Source organism: Triturus cristatus, chromosome 1_2, assembly GCF_964204655.1.
Source record: "Triturus cristatus chromosome 1_2, aTriCri1.1, whole genome shotgun sequence".
NCBI lineage: Eukaryota > Metazoa > Chordata > Amphibia > Caudata > Salamandridae > Triturus > Triturus cristatus.
The window spans coordinates 64264138-64284299 of NC_140580.1; the positions used below are offsets into that span (position 1 = coordinate 64264138).

The 20162-nt window shown below is 46.7% G+C and overlaps 1 protein-coding gene across 2 annotated transcripts in view; it reads right to left on the reverse strand.

Annotated features, from left to right (window-relative positions):
• ZRANB1 (zinc finger RANBP2-type containing 1) overlaps positions 1 to 20162 on the reverse strand; it is a 299913-nt gene that overhangs the window by 72669 nt on the left and 207082 nt on the right. For both annotated transcript variants that reach the window (XM_085601498.1, XM_085601489.1), the window contains 2 exons: positions 9998 to 10118; positions 1310 to 1439 (listed from right to left, as the gene is read on the reverse strand). In XM_085601498.1, coding sequence (XP_085457624.1) covers positions 1310 to 1439; positions 9998 to 10118 — 251 coding nt within the window. The remainder of the gene's footprint in view (positions 1 to 1309; positions 1440 to 9997; positions 10119 to 20162) is intronic.

Here is a 20162-nt window from a genome sequence, read left to right on the forward strand (position 1 = left end):
GGGTCTTGGGCGGTATAATAGGTATCTTAAACTATATAAAAACAAATCGCTCCCCTCAGAAATTTTTTCTGATACAGTAATGGCAGAATGGAACAGAAAAGGTGTTAACCAAGCAGGGGATCTAATAGGGGATGGGGGATTGGTGCAGTTTGAGGTATTGGTAAACAAGTTTAAGTTGAGCAGGAGAGATTTTTTTAAGTACCTACAACTAAGAAGCTTTTTGGGACAGAAAAGCGGTGGCTCAGCAGGATATAATAGAAATGACTTTCTAGAGATTTTAACTACGGGCGGCCACCATGGTATCAGGTCAGCTTACGCAATACTAGCTCAAACTAAAGTGGACGACCTAGAAAAACATAAGCGTAAGTGGGCAGAGAAGTTGGGAGGAGAAATGGAGGAGTTTCAGGTGTCATTGGACTTGGGGTCTAATATTTTATGCTCTGGCCCCCTACAATCACAACATTATAAGACTCTGTTTTCCCTATATCATACGCCTGCTAGAATTGCTAAATGGGGGGGTACAACTGGGATACATTGCCCTCGATGCAGCACATTAGACGCTGACTTAATTCATATGCTGGCCACTTGCCCACAACTATATACTCTAATCAGGGATATCAAAGCTTTTTTTAACAATACTCTAGGCCTACAGATATCCATGTCACCATTATGTATTCTGCTAGGAATAGATTGTGATGGTAACAGAAACATAGAGAGGGAATTTATTTTTGTGGCAATGGCAGTGTATAGATTAATTCTAGCCAGGGCTTGGTTGGACAAATCCCCTCCGTCTATGCATGTATGGCTAGCAAATTTAATATCTATATTTAATTTAGAAAAACCTATCTATGCAAGGAAAGGGAGAGTGGGGAGAGCTCTAGGCATAAGAATTTGGGGGCCCTTAGCGCGGTGGAGAGTTGGAGTAGGGTAAACTGTTAACTAGGTAATCTGATAAACCTGGTTACTTGGAAAAATTTGACTTTGGGATTGACGAGAGCTATATTGGTATATTAGTCTGTTTACATGATACTTGGTCTTTCTATTTTTCTTAATTGTCTTCTTGTTTTTGAAATTTACTTGAAAGACTAGGTTGCGAAAATGAATAAACGAATGTATTATATGTATTAAATGTGCACTGTTGAAAGTACAAAATAAAAAAATATTTAAAAAAAAAAAAAAGATCAGAGTAGGCCCCAGTATTAAGTGTATGAAAATGGACGTTTATATAGATGGGAGACTGGCTGAGGACATGGCACCAACATTCTTACAACTATACAGCAAAAAAGTCTCAAAGGGTTGCAAGCCTTACCTTGGAAGCGGGTGTACCCCAGTGTCTCACCACGGAAACTCTTATAATATTTCACTCCATAAACTATAATTGGCCTTCGCAGGATGTGTGCAAGGACAAAGATATGTGTCTGCTCCAGACTTGCCCCAGGCTGTTGGGAGACAAGAACATTTAAAAAATAGTCACAGCAGTCAGGAAAGCATGTCATGCTAGCTAGATAATAAAATGGACATTAGTGAGGCCAGGAACATGCACTCCCACAATGGGTGTTTGTAAATTAAATGAAAATGCTACTGGCCCTGTAAGCATCTGTTCATAGAGTGTTTTGCTGTAGATTCACAGGTTAAGCATATACTGCAATCTAGTGTTGGGCTCAGACGTTTGAGAGTAAGTCTCAGGAGTCACTAGATGGGCTGTGACTTTCTCTTGTTGTACATTGCGCATAAGCATAGACTATCTTCTATTGTTTTTCACACAGCAGGTGAGCGTATGTATAGTGTGAAAGGAGAGTAAAGTGCATAAAGCACAAATATGCACTGGAAACTAGCAAACAAAAGAGCAGGACAGAGCTACATTTGCAGCAAGTAGGGTGGCTGCATGTGAATATACAACTACACGCTACTCACAGATGCTTTGGATGGGACAGTTGTCAGAAATAATATCCTCATCATCTGGCCTACAATGGTCAGTTGATGGGCAAGGATTTTTATACATAACAAGTTACTTCTCTTTGGAAACAATCTTTCTGGTGGATACTCTACTCGCAGATTCCTCACCTTGTGAATATTCCACAAGCGCCAGAATGGATCCGGAAAAGTTAGAGCAGTGCTTGTGTGGGTTGGGAGGTGGCATGGTTTAGTTCTACGCTGTCTTCACTCCAGAAGTGACGAGTTGAGCCGCAAATAAGCACCACCCATGTGTGCAGAGAAGAGATGTTCATGCCAAGTTCAATGTACCAGTCCCGGAACTCAGTCTAAAGTAGGATAACTTGGGATGGGTCATTCCAGATCTTCAGAACTTGGGGCATGAGAGGCAGTTGCAGTAAGGCATATAGGAGTCTCAAGCACCAATCTAGAGGGAAGGTGTCTTACAGAGACACTTTGGAAACTCCAGCTTACAAAAGTGTTGACAACGCGTGTTCGGCAGGGGCAAAAAAGATCGAGCTAGGGGGTCACTCCATTGCTGGAAGATGTCCAGTGCCAACTTCGAGTACAACTGCCGTTCATACTTGGTTATGAGTTGGTCCATCAAAGACCACCTGGTAAGAGCGGCACTTCCCAGCACAACTAATACTGGCACCCTCCATGACCACTGGGTCCTACCATCGTTGATTGGTCACACTAGATGTGGCAACTGCACAGTGTGTAGATTTACCTCAGATTGTAAAGAGTTTGTATTTGGGAATATACGTAATGTACACAAGTACTTCAGCAACTGTAATACTTGTAATGTTATCTATGCCATCTTTTGTCCTTGTGATATGATCTACATAGGTCAAACCACGCAAAAAAGCCGGATTAGAATCTGCCAACACAGGAGCAGATTAAGATGCAAAATACCAAATGCACCGTTGGTCGAACATTGAGGCTCTATGCCATACTGAGGATGACATACGCTGGACAGTGGTTTCCGTTGTAAAAATCCCACCGAGAGGCGCAGATCTCTCGCAATTGCTGAACAAAGAGGAATTGAAGTGGATTTTGAAAACTGGTAGCATTCACAAAGGGCTGAACCGCCTTGAGGACTGGACTTCTTTGTTATAAACTTCTTGGACCGTTCCATTCCATCTTCTTGAACATTCACTATGACTACAATACCGTTGCCTCCACTCGTGCATTTCACCACTGCTCTGTTTTTTGTGTGACAGTGCCCTGTATTACAATACTGTGCATAACAAACTACTGTGCATGATTGCATATGTTCTACCATCACTCTCTAATGTATATGGTTGGGGCACGATATCTTTCTGTAACTACCTGCTGAATTCCTTAACTCATTTCAATTCCCTTGCCTCCTGGGCTCTCAACTAGTATTTCTGTCCTTTTACCTTCTCAACATGGCGCCTGCAATCGCACATCACTCTCTTTTCGGTCACACGTCCTATTTCCGGATCACATGACCGCCCACATGACTCCTTATACCCATAGCATGACGGGAGTTGCACATCCGCTTCACTTCCGATCCGGCATTGTCCGAACGAGATGTTTTTGGCGTGGCCACGGAATTCATTTCTCTCACCATTTTGAGGTAAGGTTCATTATCGCTTCACCCTTGCTCTCCCCCCACGATATCCCCACACGTTTCCTCATCCCACTCCTTGTCTTTATTTGTCCTCCCAGACAAACATGAAATGGTTACCGTGACCTGTATTCCTGGAACCCCATAGCCGTAGGTAAGCGTCTAAACCCGCTCTACCGTCGTCCACTCGCCGCTTCTACCTTACTCTCCTCACTTCAGCCTTGTACTTCACAGGCATTGAACCTCGAAAACGCGTCCTTCAGGAGTATTGTGGTTTCGCTACCCGTCCTAGACGCCCCCCCTTGATTACTTATCGGTACATTGAGGTAAATCTCCCCCCCTTCCTCCGCGGCACCATCACAGCATGTTTTCTCACCACGGCTTATCTCTCATCAGCTAACGCTAGTCCTCCGTGACACTGCTGGGCACAATAACGGCATGTCTTTGCATCACAGTTTATCGACCACAAGACCTTTCTTTTTTTACTGCCTAAACTTTTACACGCACAGTTGATCACTTTGTGATTAAAAGCCTAACTGTTTGTGGTTACAATGACCAACCACTCACTCATAGCCCATTTTATACCCACTGCTTTTTTAAGCTTATAGTTGTTTTTACTCGCATTCCATGTGTTTACTTTCTAAACTTCACCTCTTCTCTCGTGACCTCCTAATTACTCATCTGGACACCTTGTGTCCACAATGCCACCATAACAATGTAATCCACCAGTTATCCACGAGTCCTGAATATTGCATTTTATTTGAATGTAAATAGCTGCTTGCTCTGACGCGATTTCTCATTTTCACGTTTTGTGTTTTACCTTTGAAAACGTATAAATAACTACTATGTTGTTATTTTCTTCCCCCTTTCTCCTTGCATTTTCTCCCAAACTTTCCTATGGTTTTTTGTTTGCCTTATTATTTCTTGTAAATTCAGGCATTTGAATATGGGCAATTTAATGGATTAGTCCGGATGATTATCCGATATCCCCCTGATATGGATCGAAACGCCGTCGACACAGTTGTCTACCTTACACATTCGATTCTTTGTATATAACGTATTGTGAAGGTGACAGTATATTTACTAGATGTTTCGCTACTCTTTATATTTCTCAGACAGAAACATCACTAAAATTGCCTGAATGTGTTTCACATGTTGTCCTCACGATATGCATGTCTCAGGATACAGGCTTGTGTCCCACTAAGATTCTACTTACATTCTTTGGATCATTGTTAACCATTTCAACTTATTAAAGGTGCCTTGTCCGGCTGGACACTGGCTGCAATATAGTACCAACCTTGGCTATATTCATTATATTACTAATTACTTTTGATTTCAGGGACCATTGTTTCCTGTAATATGAGTTGGTCCATAGCATTTCGCAAATCTGTTAGACTATTTACGAGAGAAAGCACTTGGCTCTGCTCTCCTTAAACCATTCTAAGGCAGATTCCACTTTTTTGCCAAAAAGCAGACAGCTGACAAACACCATGTCAATTAAGGATGCTTGGACGTCCCCAAAGAAGCCGATAAACATCTTCCAGACATGACATCTAAGCCACACTACTGCTCATCGCTCTCCTAAATGGTCAGTCGTGTCCAAGTCACAGTCTATGGTATATTCCACACAGCATCACAATCGTCTTGAATAGCATGTGTTTTAAGGATGCTCTACGGTCATCCAGAACAGCCTAGAAGGCAACTGGCATTTACGGACCTCAGAGCAAGGCGCAAGGAGGAAAAACTCAGATTCTCAAAGGTCTCTTCTAGATTCAGATTCAGGTGGAGTAGAGGGAAAAGCTTTGGGATTTATGTTTTCTTATGGATGCCTTACCGCCAAACTCTTGAGTTGGATGCTGGGTCACACGTTGCGGAACAATGGCGATAAGCAACCAATTAACGGGCGGGCCTGATCATGGTTTCGACCAGGTGCCCAAAACAGTATCTGTAAGGGCTTCATTAAATGATAAAAGGGCGCTCTGTAGGGACCAATTCTGGTTGAAGTACATCATTAAACATGTTCGCTTCACCTCCTATTAGGGAGCTGTAAGTCTAGAACTTCAGCTACCCTTTGCTCAACAACTGTAAAGGAGGAGCATTCCACTGTGGCAGGACCAGGGGTAGACACAAGGCCATTATCTTGAGGAGTATCTAGGCCATTGGCCTCATACCAGTGTCCCTCATTATACTAGGGAACGTAGTTGTCTTTTTCATCATAATGGTCATGGTCCAAATCAATGCCAAAAAAGAATGTGTAAAGTTTGAGCCCTACCATAAGGTAAGGGCAAAGTATCAAAATCTGAAGAATTACCTATTGGCTGTGTGCCGGTCGGAATTAGGCGCAATCTCGGTCAAGGTGGCATCTGCTCCAAGTCTGATAGTACGACGTGGTGTACATCCTCCTTCAGCTACGGCATTGGAGTGAAGTGAACCACCACAGGGATAGCAGTGGAACCAAAGTTGGCATAGAAGTTGGTACAGAACCCAATGTGGGTTCAAGAGGCACAGACAGCACAGCACCAAGGGGGAAACCACCAGGTGAAAAAGTCCGACTGGAGGCCTCTGTGGTTCTTTGGAGGCCAAAGGTACAGTAGAGGGAGCTGGTAAAATGCGGAAAATGCGCAGCATGGCCGATCTGACAGTCTTTTATTGCGATGTCACAGACAGTCCTGGAAAGAAAGGGTGCAGAGCAGCCAGTGTTGGAATAGACTCCTTGCGAGAGCAGGAGCGAGATTTGAAGGCATGGTGACACCCTTTGACTGTTCGCGTTGGGAAGTGTTCTTGTGTTTGGCAATGTAAAGTTTAGTCTCATGGCCCCGTATGGCCTTTAGGTTCATCTGGGAGCAGTTGTCGCAAGCCCTGGAGTTGTGTTCTCACCCAGGCACCAGAGGATCCCTCATAGATATCTCTCAATCTCTACATGGTAATCTTTGCGTGCTGGTAACATTGACAAAAATGTTGTCTTTAAATTGGTCTGGAAGACCAAGGAGAAGCTCTGAATTTGCATCTGAAGGAGCTATAATAAAGCAACTGGGGTCAGCGTCCATGGTTAGATCTAATGTGTAGCTTAGCTCATCACTTCCGGAGTGGAACACAGTCAGTGCAGAGCCGCATGCCATCACCTACCAGTGCACAAGAGTTACTGTTTTAAAGTTTTCAGATCCAGTCTGGGCTGGTGAATATTCACAAGGTGAGGAATCTTCAGTTAGAAGCATCCATCAGAAATAGATATTCGTTAATGCTTGTGCTTTAATCAGGAAGCATCTTTGCAGATATCCACTAGTGGGATATTCCCCATGAAACCTGCTCCGATTTAGGGAATTACTTGGTCCTGTTAATGTAGTAATGACTGCTGTCTACACATCTTTGCCATCATTCAGAGTATGTACATCACCTGACTTTCTCTGCCATCTGGCTGCGAAAGAGGTAACCCATTTTGACATCTGTGTGCCCTTGCTGGACTGGGGTAAGCCTTCACCACCCGTGAGTCTAGGATGGGCCCCAAGGAGGAGCTGTACTTAAAATGGCTGGAGGTGGGATTTGGGCAGACTGATAGCAAAGTCAAGGTTGTGACAGATGTGAGTGGTGGTCTAGATGTGTGCTAGGCATTGTTGGGACGTGACGCTCTTGTTCAGCCAGTTCAGGTAAGGAAATACGTGGATGCCACCAAGGCTAGACATTTGGTAAACACCCTGGGGGCAGTGGTAACCCTGAACTGAAGAACTTTGAACTGGTAATATTGTCCACTCACCCCAAACCACAGGTATTTTCGATGCACTGGGTGGATGGGTTTATGGAAGTAGGCGTCCTTTAGATCTAAGGCAGCCATGAAATCATCATGCTGCAGTAGTGGGATGTCGTGTACAGTAACCATATTAAAGAGTTAAGACAGACTGTATTTGTTGAGAGGTCGGAGGCAGAGGATAGGTCGGGGGTGGGGGGGGGGGGGGGGTAGAGTCCATTTTAGGAATAAGTATAGTGAATACACCACCTTTCCGCTGTGCGGTGGTGGAAATGGCTTTAAGTCTCCCTTTGTTGAGGAGAGCCAGTAGCTCCTCCTGGAGGAGACACAGATAATCTACAGAGAGTTTGTGCTAGAGGGAGGAATGTTTAGTGTAGTATGTGATTTCTAGATAGTATCTTCCCATATGATGTCGCGACAGAGGTGATTTCTGTTGAATGGGACAGAAACCCCTGTGACATTCCACCAACAGGTGTTGTGTGGTTGAGGGGGAAGGAAGAGTGTCTCACTGGTTTGGAGAGGCAGACCCTGTGGGGGCTGTGTTCTTAACTTTGCCCATGCCATTGTTACTCCTGTAGTAGCCCCATGAAGGTGACCGCTAGGTGGACTTCGGGAAGGTAGAAGAGGGTTCTGGTGAGGGGGGGGCGAGATTTGGCTATGCCACGGTATGGTGAGCAGCGAAAGGAGCCACAGGAAGCAGCTGTCTGAAGGACGCCTATTGCTTTAGCCGTGTTTGTATCTTCCTTAATCTTTTTGAGCATTTAATCGACCTAACGGCCCAAAGAGATTCTGGCCATCAAAGGGAACAATTGGGTGTTGCTGGACCTCTGGCTTAGAGTCCGAAATGTGTACCCACGTGTAATGGCATAAAAGAATGCTGTTTATGCCACAAACAGCTGTGTCAGCCGCACTAGTGCATACCGTATGTTGGTGTTGGAGATGATCTTGCTCTCTGCCATCAACTCCTGTTCCCTCTTGCTGAACTGCTCTAGGAGATGTTGGAAAAGATCTGCCATCTCATCCCGGTGGGCACAGTCATACTGGGAATGGAAGCTGATAGAATTAGCTTTTAGCTAATGAGTGGTAGACTGCACCGCTAATGTCTTGCCCCCGGGGTCAATTTCCTTGCTCTCCCAATCTGCAGGGTGTTCTTCACCTGTGCCATGGCTGTTTGCACAGTTCCTAACTGTGCGGACCACCATGGTGTCAGGGGGCAGCTAGCCGATTAGGTATTGGGGTGGCACTGGGCGAGGTCTTAACTTTGTCAACCGTAGGTGTGACAGCCCTTGCCTTGATTGGCTCTTTAAAAAGGTCAGCGGACGGCCTGAGGGCCCCCTTGAGCACCAGGAAGTACTCTAGGAAGCATTGGGTGGTGGAAAGGGTCTCCATAAAGAAGTCTTCCTGGTCATGTTGGACATGCTTCTCCACTTTATGAAAGGTAGCCGTTCTATTTAGGACCTTGCAGTACGAGGCTACGGCATCTGGGGGTGAGGGTACAGATTTGGAAAGGAGATGTAGGTTAAGGTGGAGAAGGGCAAGCAGGAGGCAGTGGAGAGGTGGCCATGTCATATTTCGTGAGCTTTTTAGACATAGGTTCTGCCACAGGATTGAGGGCTTCCTCAAAAGTCAATTTTTTCTTGTGAGGAACTGAGTCCTTTGGCACATGGGGAGCCATCGACAAGATCTGACCAGTGCATGGATGAATCTGGATCAGTTGCTGCTGGTGTCGACCTGTTCTTACAGCCACTGGAGGATTGGTTCAACAAAAGCCTCAGAAGCGGAGGATGCAGCCATAGAAGGCATTTGGATAGTCTTGAAGAGCATGGAAGTCCAGATGGTGCTGAGCATCTCAGAGTCTGAACATTTTACAGTCTGAACGCTTCAGATCCGAAGGTGGTCGAGCATGTGTCTTCAGATATCCGGTGCCAAAACAGCATTCGATGCTAGAGGATTTTGGTGCAGATTGTGAAGTGGGAGTCAGGTCCGGCTCAGAATGAGCGTCAAATATGGCCGGAAAGCTGGGTGCACCAGAGGCCTTAGAAATGGCTCGGGAACTCGAAGCTTGTGCCTGTTTTGGTGAGATGAGGGGTGAGGATGGTTTTCACTGCAGTCTTCAGCAGGCACTGGGCGGGCAGTGGCTCGTCTGCTCTGTTGTCCACATTGGAAGCCACGCTTCCCAGCAAGAAGGAACAGGTCCGATGGCCCTGCAAGAATACCTCTCAGCGTCGAACCGCAGTTCACAGACACATCTGAACCAGACGGAAGAGAAAATAATTTAACGGACCTGATGCCAATGCACATTACCACCAATAGGTGGAGTCGCATGATCCTGTGACTCAAAAAGACCTTCTTCGAAGAAAAACAAATTGTACACTTCAAAGCCCAACACAAGGCAGGAGTCACATCATTCAAACAATACATGATAGACATGACCTATACTCACTTCTCTATGAAACGAACAGCATGCTACTGCCTTTACCATAAACATGTACATCATTTATTACGTATAATCACAAAAGCAACATTAAATGCAATGATCTGATCAATTTTAAATTAGATTTTATTTCGACAAAGACCTATAACAAAGACTGCTGTGTGAAGACAGACTTAGGGTTATGAACCAGGATCATTGGGCTCAGCTGAGCTGATGATTCCATATGACCCGATTGCCTACATGCAGGCTCACAACGATTTTAGACAAGTGGTGTTAGTGCAGTATCCAAACTCACCTGACTAGCCAGGGACAGTATGAAAGCCCAGTCTTCCTGCCATTGTTCCTCTCGTAATGAAAAATGTAAACCAAAACTTTGAGAGTACCACGACTCCCACTCCTTCCAACGTGTGTAGAACCTGTAACAGAAACAAAGTAAACCTAATTGAAGCTGTGTAACAAACAAAACCTGTCAAGCATCAGGACAATGGTTGTCCAGGTTTCCAAACACTTATTTTGGGTGGTGGATGACAAACAGCCAGCAGTACAGACTGTATGAATCAGAAAGGGGTGACTGACTCACCTCCAGTGCAGTAGGGTGAACAATAGGTATGTGAGGAAGTGACTAATTAGGAAGTTTCTTTGGCTCAACCAGCTGATGTCAGAGTAGTTTGTGGCTTTGAGTGCACACCATGAAATGTACAACTTTAATTCACAGACATCTATGCAAGTCTCCAAGACACTGGTTATACAGAGCATGGCAGCTCAGTAAGATGTTCACACAGCAGAGCAAAGTTGACGTTGCCTGGCTGGCACAAGGAGACGCCTACTCAGCTGTGCTAGAGTACAATATCCAGGAGTAGAAATGTAGCACCATACACAAGCAGAATGTTTACCCAGAAATTCACAGACTTGCATTTAAACAAAGGAAAGTTGTAATGGAGTGCAAAGTATTTACTTGGGAGTGGATTTTAGGTTGAAAAATAAATAGTTTGCCATCATGGGTATACTCTCTGCAGTCATAACTGGTAGGCTATGCCCAAGCATATGCGCAATTCAAGAACAATTTTAAAACCTACATTATAAATACTGAAAATGGGGCATGACCAAGATGGTGGACAAGCGAGATGTAGTTTTGTGTCTCTCCGGTCCCTTAACCGACCTGGCCCATCTAGATAACTGCGTCGCAGGACAAACATCACTCCTCTGAAGGCGTAATATCAAAGTCGGCCCTCAGAGATCTCTTGAGCAACCAGCAGTGTTCTGTGGTGCTTTGAACTGCCGAGGGAGGATCACAGAGAGGGGCCTACAGCAATGCACACCTGAGCATGACAGTCCACTCGCTACCAGAGAGCTGGAGCTCGTGGCTTTGGGTGCCGATCCTCCTTCTTGAGTGTTAGTGCTGGTGACGCAGGGGTGGCACGAGCTGCGGAGCCAGACCCCTTCCACCCCCAGTAGTGCATGCCCCACATTGAATCTGTGGACTGCCGGTCTTGGGCTCCTGCAGGACAAGCTAGGTGAGCGCCACAGCAGAGGTGTGGCTTGAGATTGCTTGTGCTGAGCGGTCTGGGAGTGAGGCACCCTAAGACTCAAAGACAATACACCCAGGGAGGTGGAGTGTGGTAGGCTTAGACTCCCGGCTACCACCTGGGTCTATACGCATCAGTTCTCATCTGGTGGGGTGCCTGGGTCCCAGGGCCTTGAACCTCTCGAGAAGACACAGGAGTGTGCTTGGCTGCTTAACTTCGGGGTCCGCTGCTGGTTGGTGATTGGGAGCTTGGGCCTCCCTGATGCAACTTGCCACAAGGCTTAGATTCTGCTTACTATTGCCCCCCCGGTGAGCGGGTGGACATCACTAAGCTCCTTTATTGCATTACAGACGACTGAGCCTACATTGGACCCTATGCATTGCTGCTCCCTTGTGTTTACCTTCCATGTTGCCTTCTGTGTCTTGGACTGTTTTCAGGGTCCACTGTGTATTATCGAGGACCTCACTACTGAGTGTTGGAAGCTACTTCCTCATTCTACCAGACGGAGACGCTGATCTGGTTGCAGAACCAGTAATCCTAAGGCCACATCTTCAGTTATAATACCCTAATACGAGCAGTTTACATCATTAGCTTGACTCCCCAGCCAACTACGACACTAAGATAGACGACTGCTTTAAACACCTCCTGAAAGCACTGTACCTCCTATAAACGTTATGGCTACTGGACGGGGAGAAGGACCGTACCTTAAAAGATATGCTCGTCAAGCCTGGAGCGCATCAGAGCGATGAACACCTCCAGCAAAAAGCAATCAACTCTGCGTTGCCAGTGAGATGGAAGCGCCAGTGACCCAAACCTTTTTGGAGGCTCTTTTCGCTTCTTAGAGAAGCTATCCTGATTTTTCGGAAAGACCTCTCAGCGGAGCAGAAGGAAATGCGCCAGATGGCTGATAGGGAGACAGAGTCATCCTTAGCAGACCATGAACCCACTCTGGAAGAGGAGCTCGAACTGCTGCAACAAGAACTCCTCTACTTCTGGGACCAAAATTTAGATCAACAAGCTCACACTGATGATCTAGAGAATCAATCCAGGTGAAACAATATTGGTATTAGGGGGGTAGCAACTGGCACAGAGGGATCGGATATTAGCCTGTTTGTTGTAGAACTATTTCGCTCAATTCTGCAGACCTCCCTAGAGATGGATACCAAACTGGACCGGGTTCATAGAGTGGGCCCTAGGAGAACAGAATCAGCACCACCAGTGGACATCTTAGTGTATGTCCATGATTACACCATGAAGGAGCGTATACTGTGGGCAGCGTGAGACTAACTTCCAATACAATTTAGAGGCCATCACCCAACTCTCTATCAAGACTTCTCTGCCTCTACACCCTCCAAAAGCGCAGATCTTTGACCAGTCATGAGACACCTCCACAACCAGGGTATCTCCTACACTTGGGGCCATCCCTTCTGGCTGTTTTTCTTCTTACAGGGCAAGCTCCACCAGCTTCGTTCCCTGGAGGAGGCCTGCAGATTCCTTGGTATAGCAGATTATCCAGCAGATGATCCTTCTGTGCGACTCAGTAAGAGGAAGTGAAAGGTCGGCGGCGAAGTGCGGGAACCACAGTGGAGGTGCTCAGCCTGGACTCAGACGATAGCAAAGGAGCGCCAGGCGGTCTTGGACTCCCTGTCTGTAGATTAAGCGACACAGAAAGAGTCCTGAAACTAGCAAATGTTGCTTCTTATTTGAAATGCTGGGAGGGTTGGGTGGGAGGACAACACATACCCCCTCAATATTTCCTATGCCACCTGGGAATTCCCCTTGCTTTACCACACTCCTGGGTCCTCACACAAAGAATCCTACAGATTTCATGGTTTTATTTTAATATGACTGAGACCTTACGAATTCTTACTGTCCACGAGAAAGGGTTAAACAAACTAAGTAGCGCTATATTATCCCAGTCGGAAGATTCAGGGGCCCACTTATGTTTACTTTAGGAGACACCTTGTGGCAGGGGAGTTCCCCCGCTTGAGATCTCGAGCCTTTCCACTTCAATTTTTCTCTGCTAGCCCTTCATAAAAATATATAGCAAAGAAGGGGAAGGCTTGGAGGGATTAATCTCTTATTTATGTATACACAAGAAACAATAAATTTTCTCGGTAAATAATATTTTCTTATATCAACAATTTTTTAAGTAATTTTTCAGAAGCGAATCTCTCAATAGACATCCGTGAAAGATACACAATATATATACAAGTTATTATACATTTAACACAAAAGACAAAATTCACAACACCTCTATATACAGCTTCATCAAACATATATACACATCTTATATACACAACATATACATTCTCCTAATTCTTGCTCCAAACAATGTATACTACTTTTTGCAGTAATACATTCAGAGGTCGTCCTCTTGGCGTCCGAGGTTCTACTCCTCTCTTAATCTTTTGTATAAGCGCCAAAATCATTAATTTCTAAATCAACCCAATCTGTGGACTCCTCATGAATCAATGTGTCGACGCGTTCGCGTTTCAGCCTTCAATTATTTGGCTTCCTCAGGACGGGGGTTACAAACTATCTGTTTAATTTTCAGTTATATAGGGAACTCCAGGCCAGATTTTCAATTCAGCGCCTCCGAGCGTAGAAATTGCCGATAGCCATATTTTGAATGCCACTGGACTTCTATTATTTCTCATCCAGTTTGTTCCGTTAGTTTCATCCAATAATTTCTTTCGTAGTTTCTGCAGATGTATTCCTCTTCACGCTTCGGTGCTGCTGCCTCGCATCGGAAGACCCTTCATAAAAAGGCAGGAGTTGCAATCATTGTGGCTAATTCTTTTTTGGGAAAGGTAGGTCCTAAACAGGCAGAATTACGGGGCAGACTACTCGCACATTCCGTCACACTGGGCTATTACACATTTACACTGGGAACGGTCTACGCCCAATAACGGCTAGGAGGGGTTTCTACGCTGCGCAATTGTGGAGGTTATGACTACCCAGGACCGCCAGTTACTCATACGGGCGGTGGGGATTCGCACCTTAATCTTGTTTGACAACATGGGTAGATTCGCCCAACGACACGGCCAGGCTGGTGCCCTCTCAGAGACAGGGGCTCTTTGACAGCAGGAGATGGGTCTAGAGGACATTTGGCATCAACACCCCAACACAAGCAACTATACCTTTTATTCTTACTCACACAAAACCTATGCCCACCTAGATTATTTTTTAGAGACCTGCGACACACAAACCAATGTTATTGCTATTGAGATAGAGCCGCACTCTTTGTCTGATCACGCAACGATATCACTTACATTAACTCTCCCTCAGACTACCTCCTCTTCAAAACAGCTGAGGCTACGTGACACTTACTTCGTACAGAGGTAGTTAAACCGAATGATAAGGCCATTGCTGACTTTCTGGCACTAAACGACACTCCATGCATTTATATCGGAACATTAAGGGAAGCTCTGAAATCTGTCATCAGGGGTGAATTTATCGTAATCTCTGCAGCAGCAGACAAGATTCGCCAGGAAAAAGGGGAGCTACTGGCACGCCAGGTCCAGGATCTTGAACGCACTCATTAAACGAACCGGTGCCTCAATAATTTGTCGTCAATTACACACTACACGAACACAGCTTGGACTTCAAGAGTATGCTACACTTCAGCACTCTTTATTTAGCGGGAGATCGGCGCAGACGCTTGTTAGCCAACAGACTTCGGGCACAACGACAATCCGCAGAGGTACATGCTATCTTAGGCCCAGATGATACTGAATTCACTACCAATTACATTCAGGGATTTCTATTAAGACCTCTACCAATCCCAGCATCTGCCTTCCGAAAATCCAAGTCTTTACCTTCCATGAGGCCCACTCCCAGAGGATCACCCCAAATCAGGCGGCTGAATTACACAGAGCATAGAGCTCCGATCCTGAAGCTAAAACCTGGGGCCCCTCCATGGACTATCATAGTGCATAGCCTGAACTTCGAGACCGGGATGCAATTTTGCAGGCTGCCAGAGTGAGGCGATTTCCCCTACGAGAACTCAACAGTTCGGTTTTTGCCAGATTTCACTCTGAAAGTACAGCAGGAGAGGTGCACATTCGACGGGGTGAAATGTGCCCTTAAGGAGAAGGGAATCAAATACATGATGTTTTCCCGGCCAAGCTCAAGGTTATAGAGTGCGACAAATCCTGTTTTTTTACATTGCCTGCAGAGGTCCAACAATGGCTGGATGCGGTTCCTCCCTGGCTACACAGGTAGTGAGAGGAGGCGGATTGGCGTGGGAGTAGCTACTGTACCCTCGAGTCTCCGAGTCAACGCAAAGAGGGGGCGAGGTCGGAGTCCAGATCCAGGCGTTCCTAGTCTGGCAGACCCATGAGTGAAGCAATATACCCTGGAAAGTGAGGGATGGGACTCATCTCAGTGGACTGTTACATGGTTTATGCAGGACTTAAGGTATAAATGTTCCTCCATCGTTTGGGTTTAATGCTCATACTCCCGACGCGGCCGGACGGGCCACAGTTTTGTATGCTCCAGTTGTCCTATATGTGGGTGGGTGGAATTACGGGGGAGGGTGCTATCGGGTGGTGGTGCCTAGCAGCCCTACACTAGTTATCTGTTCACTGGGGCAACAGGCACTCTGCTATTGGGGATGTGGGTAGTTTCAGACCTACAAGGCAGGAGTGCAGGGTGGGGTGGGGTACTGTTAAGTTTTTTTTTTTTTTTATTGTTTGTTTGTGTTATTCACTCGATTATTGCTTCAGATCTGCCGCTTCAACAATTTTGCTAGATGATATGTTTCTGTGGGCCAGGCTCCACCACGTGTAAGGGGTGGGAGGATGGCAGGGACTATCACCATGGCCACATGACCTACTAAAACGCTGACAATCCGCTCTTGGAATGCGAATAGCCTACAGGATAAAATTTAACGTACTATGGTACTGCAATATCTGCACAAACACTCACCAGACGTCATCTTACTTCAAGAGACGCACCTCAGGGGTAACTACTTAGCCCTTAAAAGATATGGCTTTACACTACAGGCACATGCTGGTTTCTCGTTCGGGTCAAGGGGCACAGCAATACTAATTAAAAACGTAATACCCCTGGTGATACATCGCACGTGGTGTGATCACCTGGGATGCTATGCGTGTGGGAGGGACAGGTGATAAATGTGTGCTCTGTGTATATTCCTCCACGACTGCATGAAATTACGTTCCCGGGTCTTAGTAAGCTCATACTGGAATTCCCTCAAGGGATCTTACTTTTGGGAGGGGACATGAACACGCTGACCCCGGAGATGGATAGGGAAGTCCTTCCCCTGGTGGCACCGGGCCCCCGTTCTCTGTAAACGTTCACACATGCGCTGGGACTGGTGGATCTATGGCGAAGTCACAACCCCATGTCTAGACACTACACTCACATCTCTGCGACACACGGCAGCAGGGCACGATTGGATTAGATTTTTACCCACAACACCTCGGAGGGCCTCTTTCAGGGGGGGTGTCATAAGGCGCGAGGGATATCAGATGACTAACCAGTGGTGGTGACATTGCATGTGCTGCCTCGTGGCTAGTCTCTCTCTCCCCCCCCCCCCCCAATCCCTTCATGTTTCATGATCAGAAATTTCGGGAGCGCTTTGAGGAGCGCACTGTTATATTTCGCTGAAAAAGTTGGCTCTGTGGGCTCGCACCCTATGGGAAGCATACATGGTGGTGGCGAGGGATTTTCTACAGGCGGCGAGTGGTGCTCAACGTAAAGAAAAACAAGCCCAGTGTGAGGGACTCGAGCAGGAGGTACTGGCTCTGAAGCACACATTGAGCACGGACTCTGGGGACGCCACCGGGCTTAAGCATACGCCCAGACTTAAAAGAAAAATCCCTACGGGACTTGGAAGAAAATGGAGTGTATAACCTGGGCGATAAAGCCAACAAATTGACTGCGTGGCTGGAACGGAGGGACAGAAGTCGCAACTGGGTCTCCGAGATTCGGTCCTTAGAAGAAACGCAGAGTGATACGGGGGGAGGGGGGGGGGGGGGGGTTCGGGGCAGGGAGCTCTGACAGAAATCTTTGCCAAGTACTATGGGAACATTTACCTGTCCCAATCCATGCAGGGGGAGTCGGATTGCTCTGACTTCCTACGTGATGTTTCTCTGTCGGCTCTGGGGCCGGAGGACAGGGAAATGCTAGACTCGGACATCCATCTTGAATAAGTGGAAAACGCCATGCAGGACTTGCAATCCGGGAAAGCGGTGGGACCGAACGCCCTTCCCACTGAGATGTTTAAATGTGTAGCGGGTAAGCTAGCCCCCTACATGTTGCATAAGTTCAGGGAGGCATTCCAGGTGGCGCAGCTTCCAGAGGACACGAGAATGGCAACGATAGTAGTACTCCTCAAGAAGGGCAAGCCAAATGACTTGTGCAGTTCCTACAGACCCATCTCTCTCCTAAACATTGAGGCCAAGGTCTTAGCCAAGATTATCGCAAACCGCTTGGGCCCGCTCATCCAGTTCCTGGTCCACCCAGATCAATCTGGCTTGATGCTTCATAGGAGTACGAGGCTCAATTTGAGATGCTGGTTTGGAATCATCCACATGACTCAAATGCAGCCAAATGTCCCAGCTGCTCTCTTTTCATTGACGTCAGAATGGCGTTCTATAGCATCGAATGGCCCTACCTTTTTGCAGCACTGGAGAAGGTGGGCATTGGCCCACAGCTTCAAAAGTGGATCTGGTGGTTATAAACTGCTCTGATGGCACCCGTTAGGGTTAATGGGGTCGTCTTGGTTATACACTGCTCTGATGGCACCCGTTAGGGTTAATGGGGTCGTCTCTAGGGCCTTTGTGCTACATAGGGGGACGCGTAAAGGGTGTCCCCTATCCCCGATGTTATTCGGCCTGATATGGGGGGGGGGGTCTGGGTATAGCGCATATCCTTGTATGTGGACAATATCCTTCTTTATGCCCCAGGCCCCGTCAAACATTGTACAGACTCATTCATATCATACAGTCCTTCGGTTCTTACTCCGGATGGCGCATTAACTGGAACAAGTCATTGGTTTTCCCATTAGCCGGGGACCTGACGCTGGCATGCTCGGAGATGGTATTGCTAGATAAATGTATGTACCTGGATAACCAAGTCTGTGGAGGAGTTTACAACACTAAATCTACAGGCGCAGCTAGCCAGGTCACGAGAGGATGCGATGCATTGGAGGGGGCTCCCGATTTCCCTTATGGGCAGGGTGGACCTCTTCAAGATGGTGGCCTCCCACGTTTACTCTACCTCATCCAGAACACTCCTTATCGTATCCAGGTCACGTTCTTTCGTGCGACTGAGTCTGAGCTCCGTAAATTACTGAGGGGGGGGGGGGGGGTGTTCAGTCCCAGAATTGCACTTAAAAAGTTACAGACCGGGTGTACGAGGGGAGAGCTCGCAGACCTGGACATCAGGTAATATTACTGGGCTGCCCACCTTATCAATGTTAATGGGTGGGTCTTTTCCCTGCCTGAGGAACCAGCCTATAGGGTGGCTACATTGGCATTGGGTGGATGTAGTCATCTGGGGGAACTGTATCGTAGGGGGCTCAGTACATCTGCTACCATGCACAAAGACGGTCATTGAGATTTGGCATACAGCAACTAAAATGACGAGGTGAGAGATGAAACTCACATAACAGACTCCACTATGGAGGGGAGATTTTCTGAGAGATGTACAAGGGCTGCAGGGGTTCCAGACATGAAGCATGATAGGCATTGACGTACTCGGGACGTCTGGAAAGGTGGGAAAATGGTGCCATTCGATAATCTGCAGGAGAGCTTGCAAATGGGGGGGGGGCGCAGGTTGGGAGGCGAATTCCTTAGATAGCAACAGCTGCGTTCGGCACTCCATTGCCATCTGAAAGAGGGGACTGTGATTCCGTAATACTCCCCACTGGAGGATAGGCTCCTGTTGGATCCTAGGATTAAGAAAGTGGTATCACTCACATACAAAAAGCAAGTAAACAATTCTCCAGACTGCCCGGGTTCCCTGAGGGAGGCCTGGGAATCGGATGTGGGTCTTTTGGAGGATGAGGATTGGGCCGAGAACCTCCAGAGCCCCAGAGAAATAGCCACCAGGGCACGCTTTAGGCTGGTTCAGCTCCACATCCTTCTTAGGTCCTAAGCCTCAAGAATGGTTCAGGTCCGTATTCAAGGTAGCGGTTCCGAGCTATGCATCAGTGGGCTTGCCCCAGGATTCAGAGATACTGGAGGGGCCTGAACCGCATCATGGAGGCCGTAGTGGGCTAACCGGTCCATTGGAATCCAGATGGCATATCCTTGGCGTCACGGGAGAGATCACATGGCCACAGTGGGCCAAGCTGGGGCTAGAGTTAGCAGGGGGGGGGGGGGGGGGGAGCCTTGGGGTGGGTGCCATAACCTATCATGGGAGAGTGAATTGTATTTAATTTGGCTGTGTGCTGAACAGTGTAAAATGTACTGGCGTGCTGCGGGATACAATGTCTGGTTTCTGGCATGTTTGACATGTTGTATCTGTAGATTGGGAATTGCTTGTATCTGAAGCTTGTTTTCTGATGTAATAAAAAGATTGTTTTTTTAACACAAAAAAAAAAACAGAGCTTGTGCAAAATCCAATAAGAGTACTGGTTTGAAGAAAAACAGTAAAAACAAAGATGAAAATCAACAAAGGGATGTCCACTACGGTCTGTGGGAGAAAGGTAGAAGTGGCTGTGAAGTCTCCCCCTTCTGACTATTTGTACGTTTATTGCTAACAACTTTAATACAACTTACAATTCATCTCAGGGGAAAGATATGGGCACATTTTCAGGGGACCATGAAGTAGAAACGTATTCCATTCAACAGAACTAGTGCTAAATCAGATGCTGTGAATTACATATCGGACTTGGTTGTAGAAAAAGGCCCTTGATTATCATCCTCCCAGTGTCTAAATAGGACAGTCTTATGGTTTTAA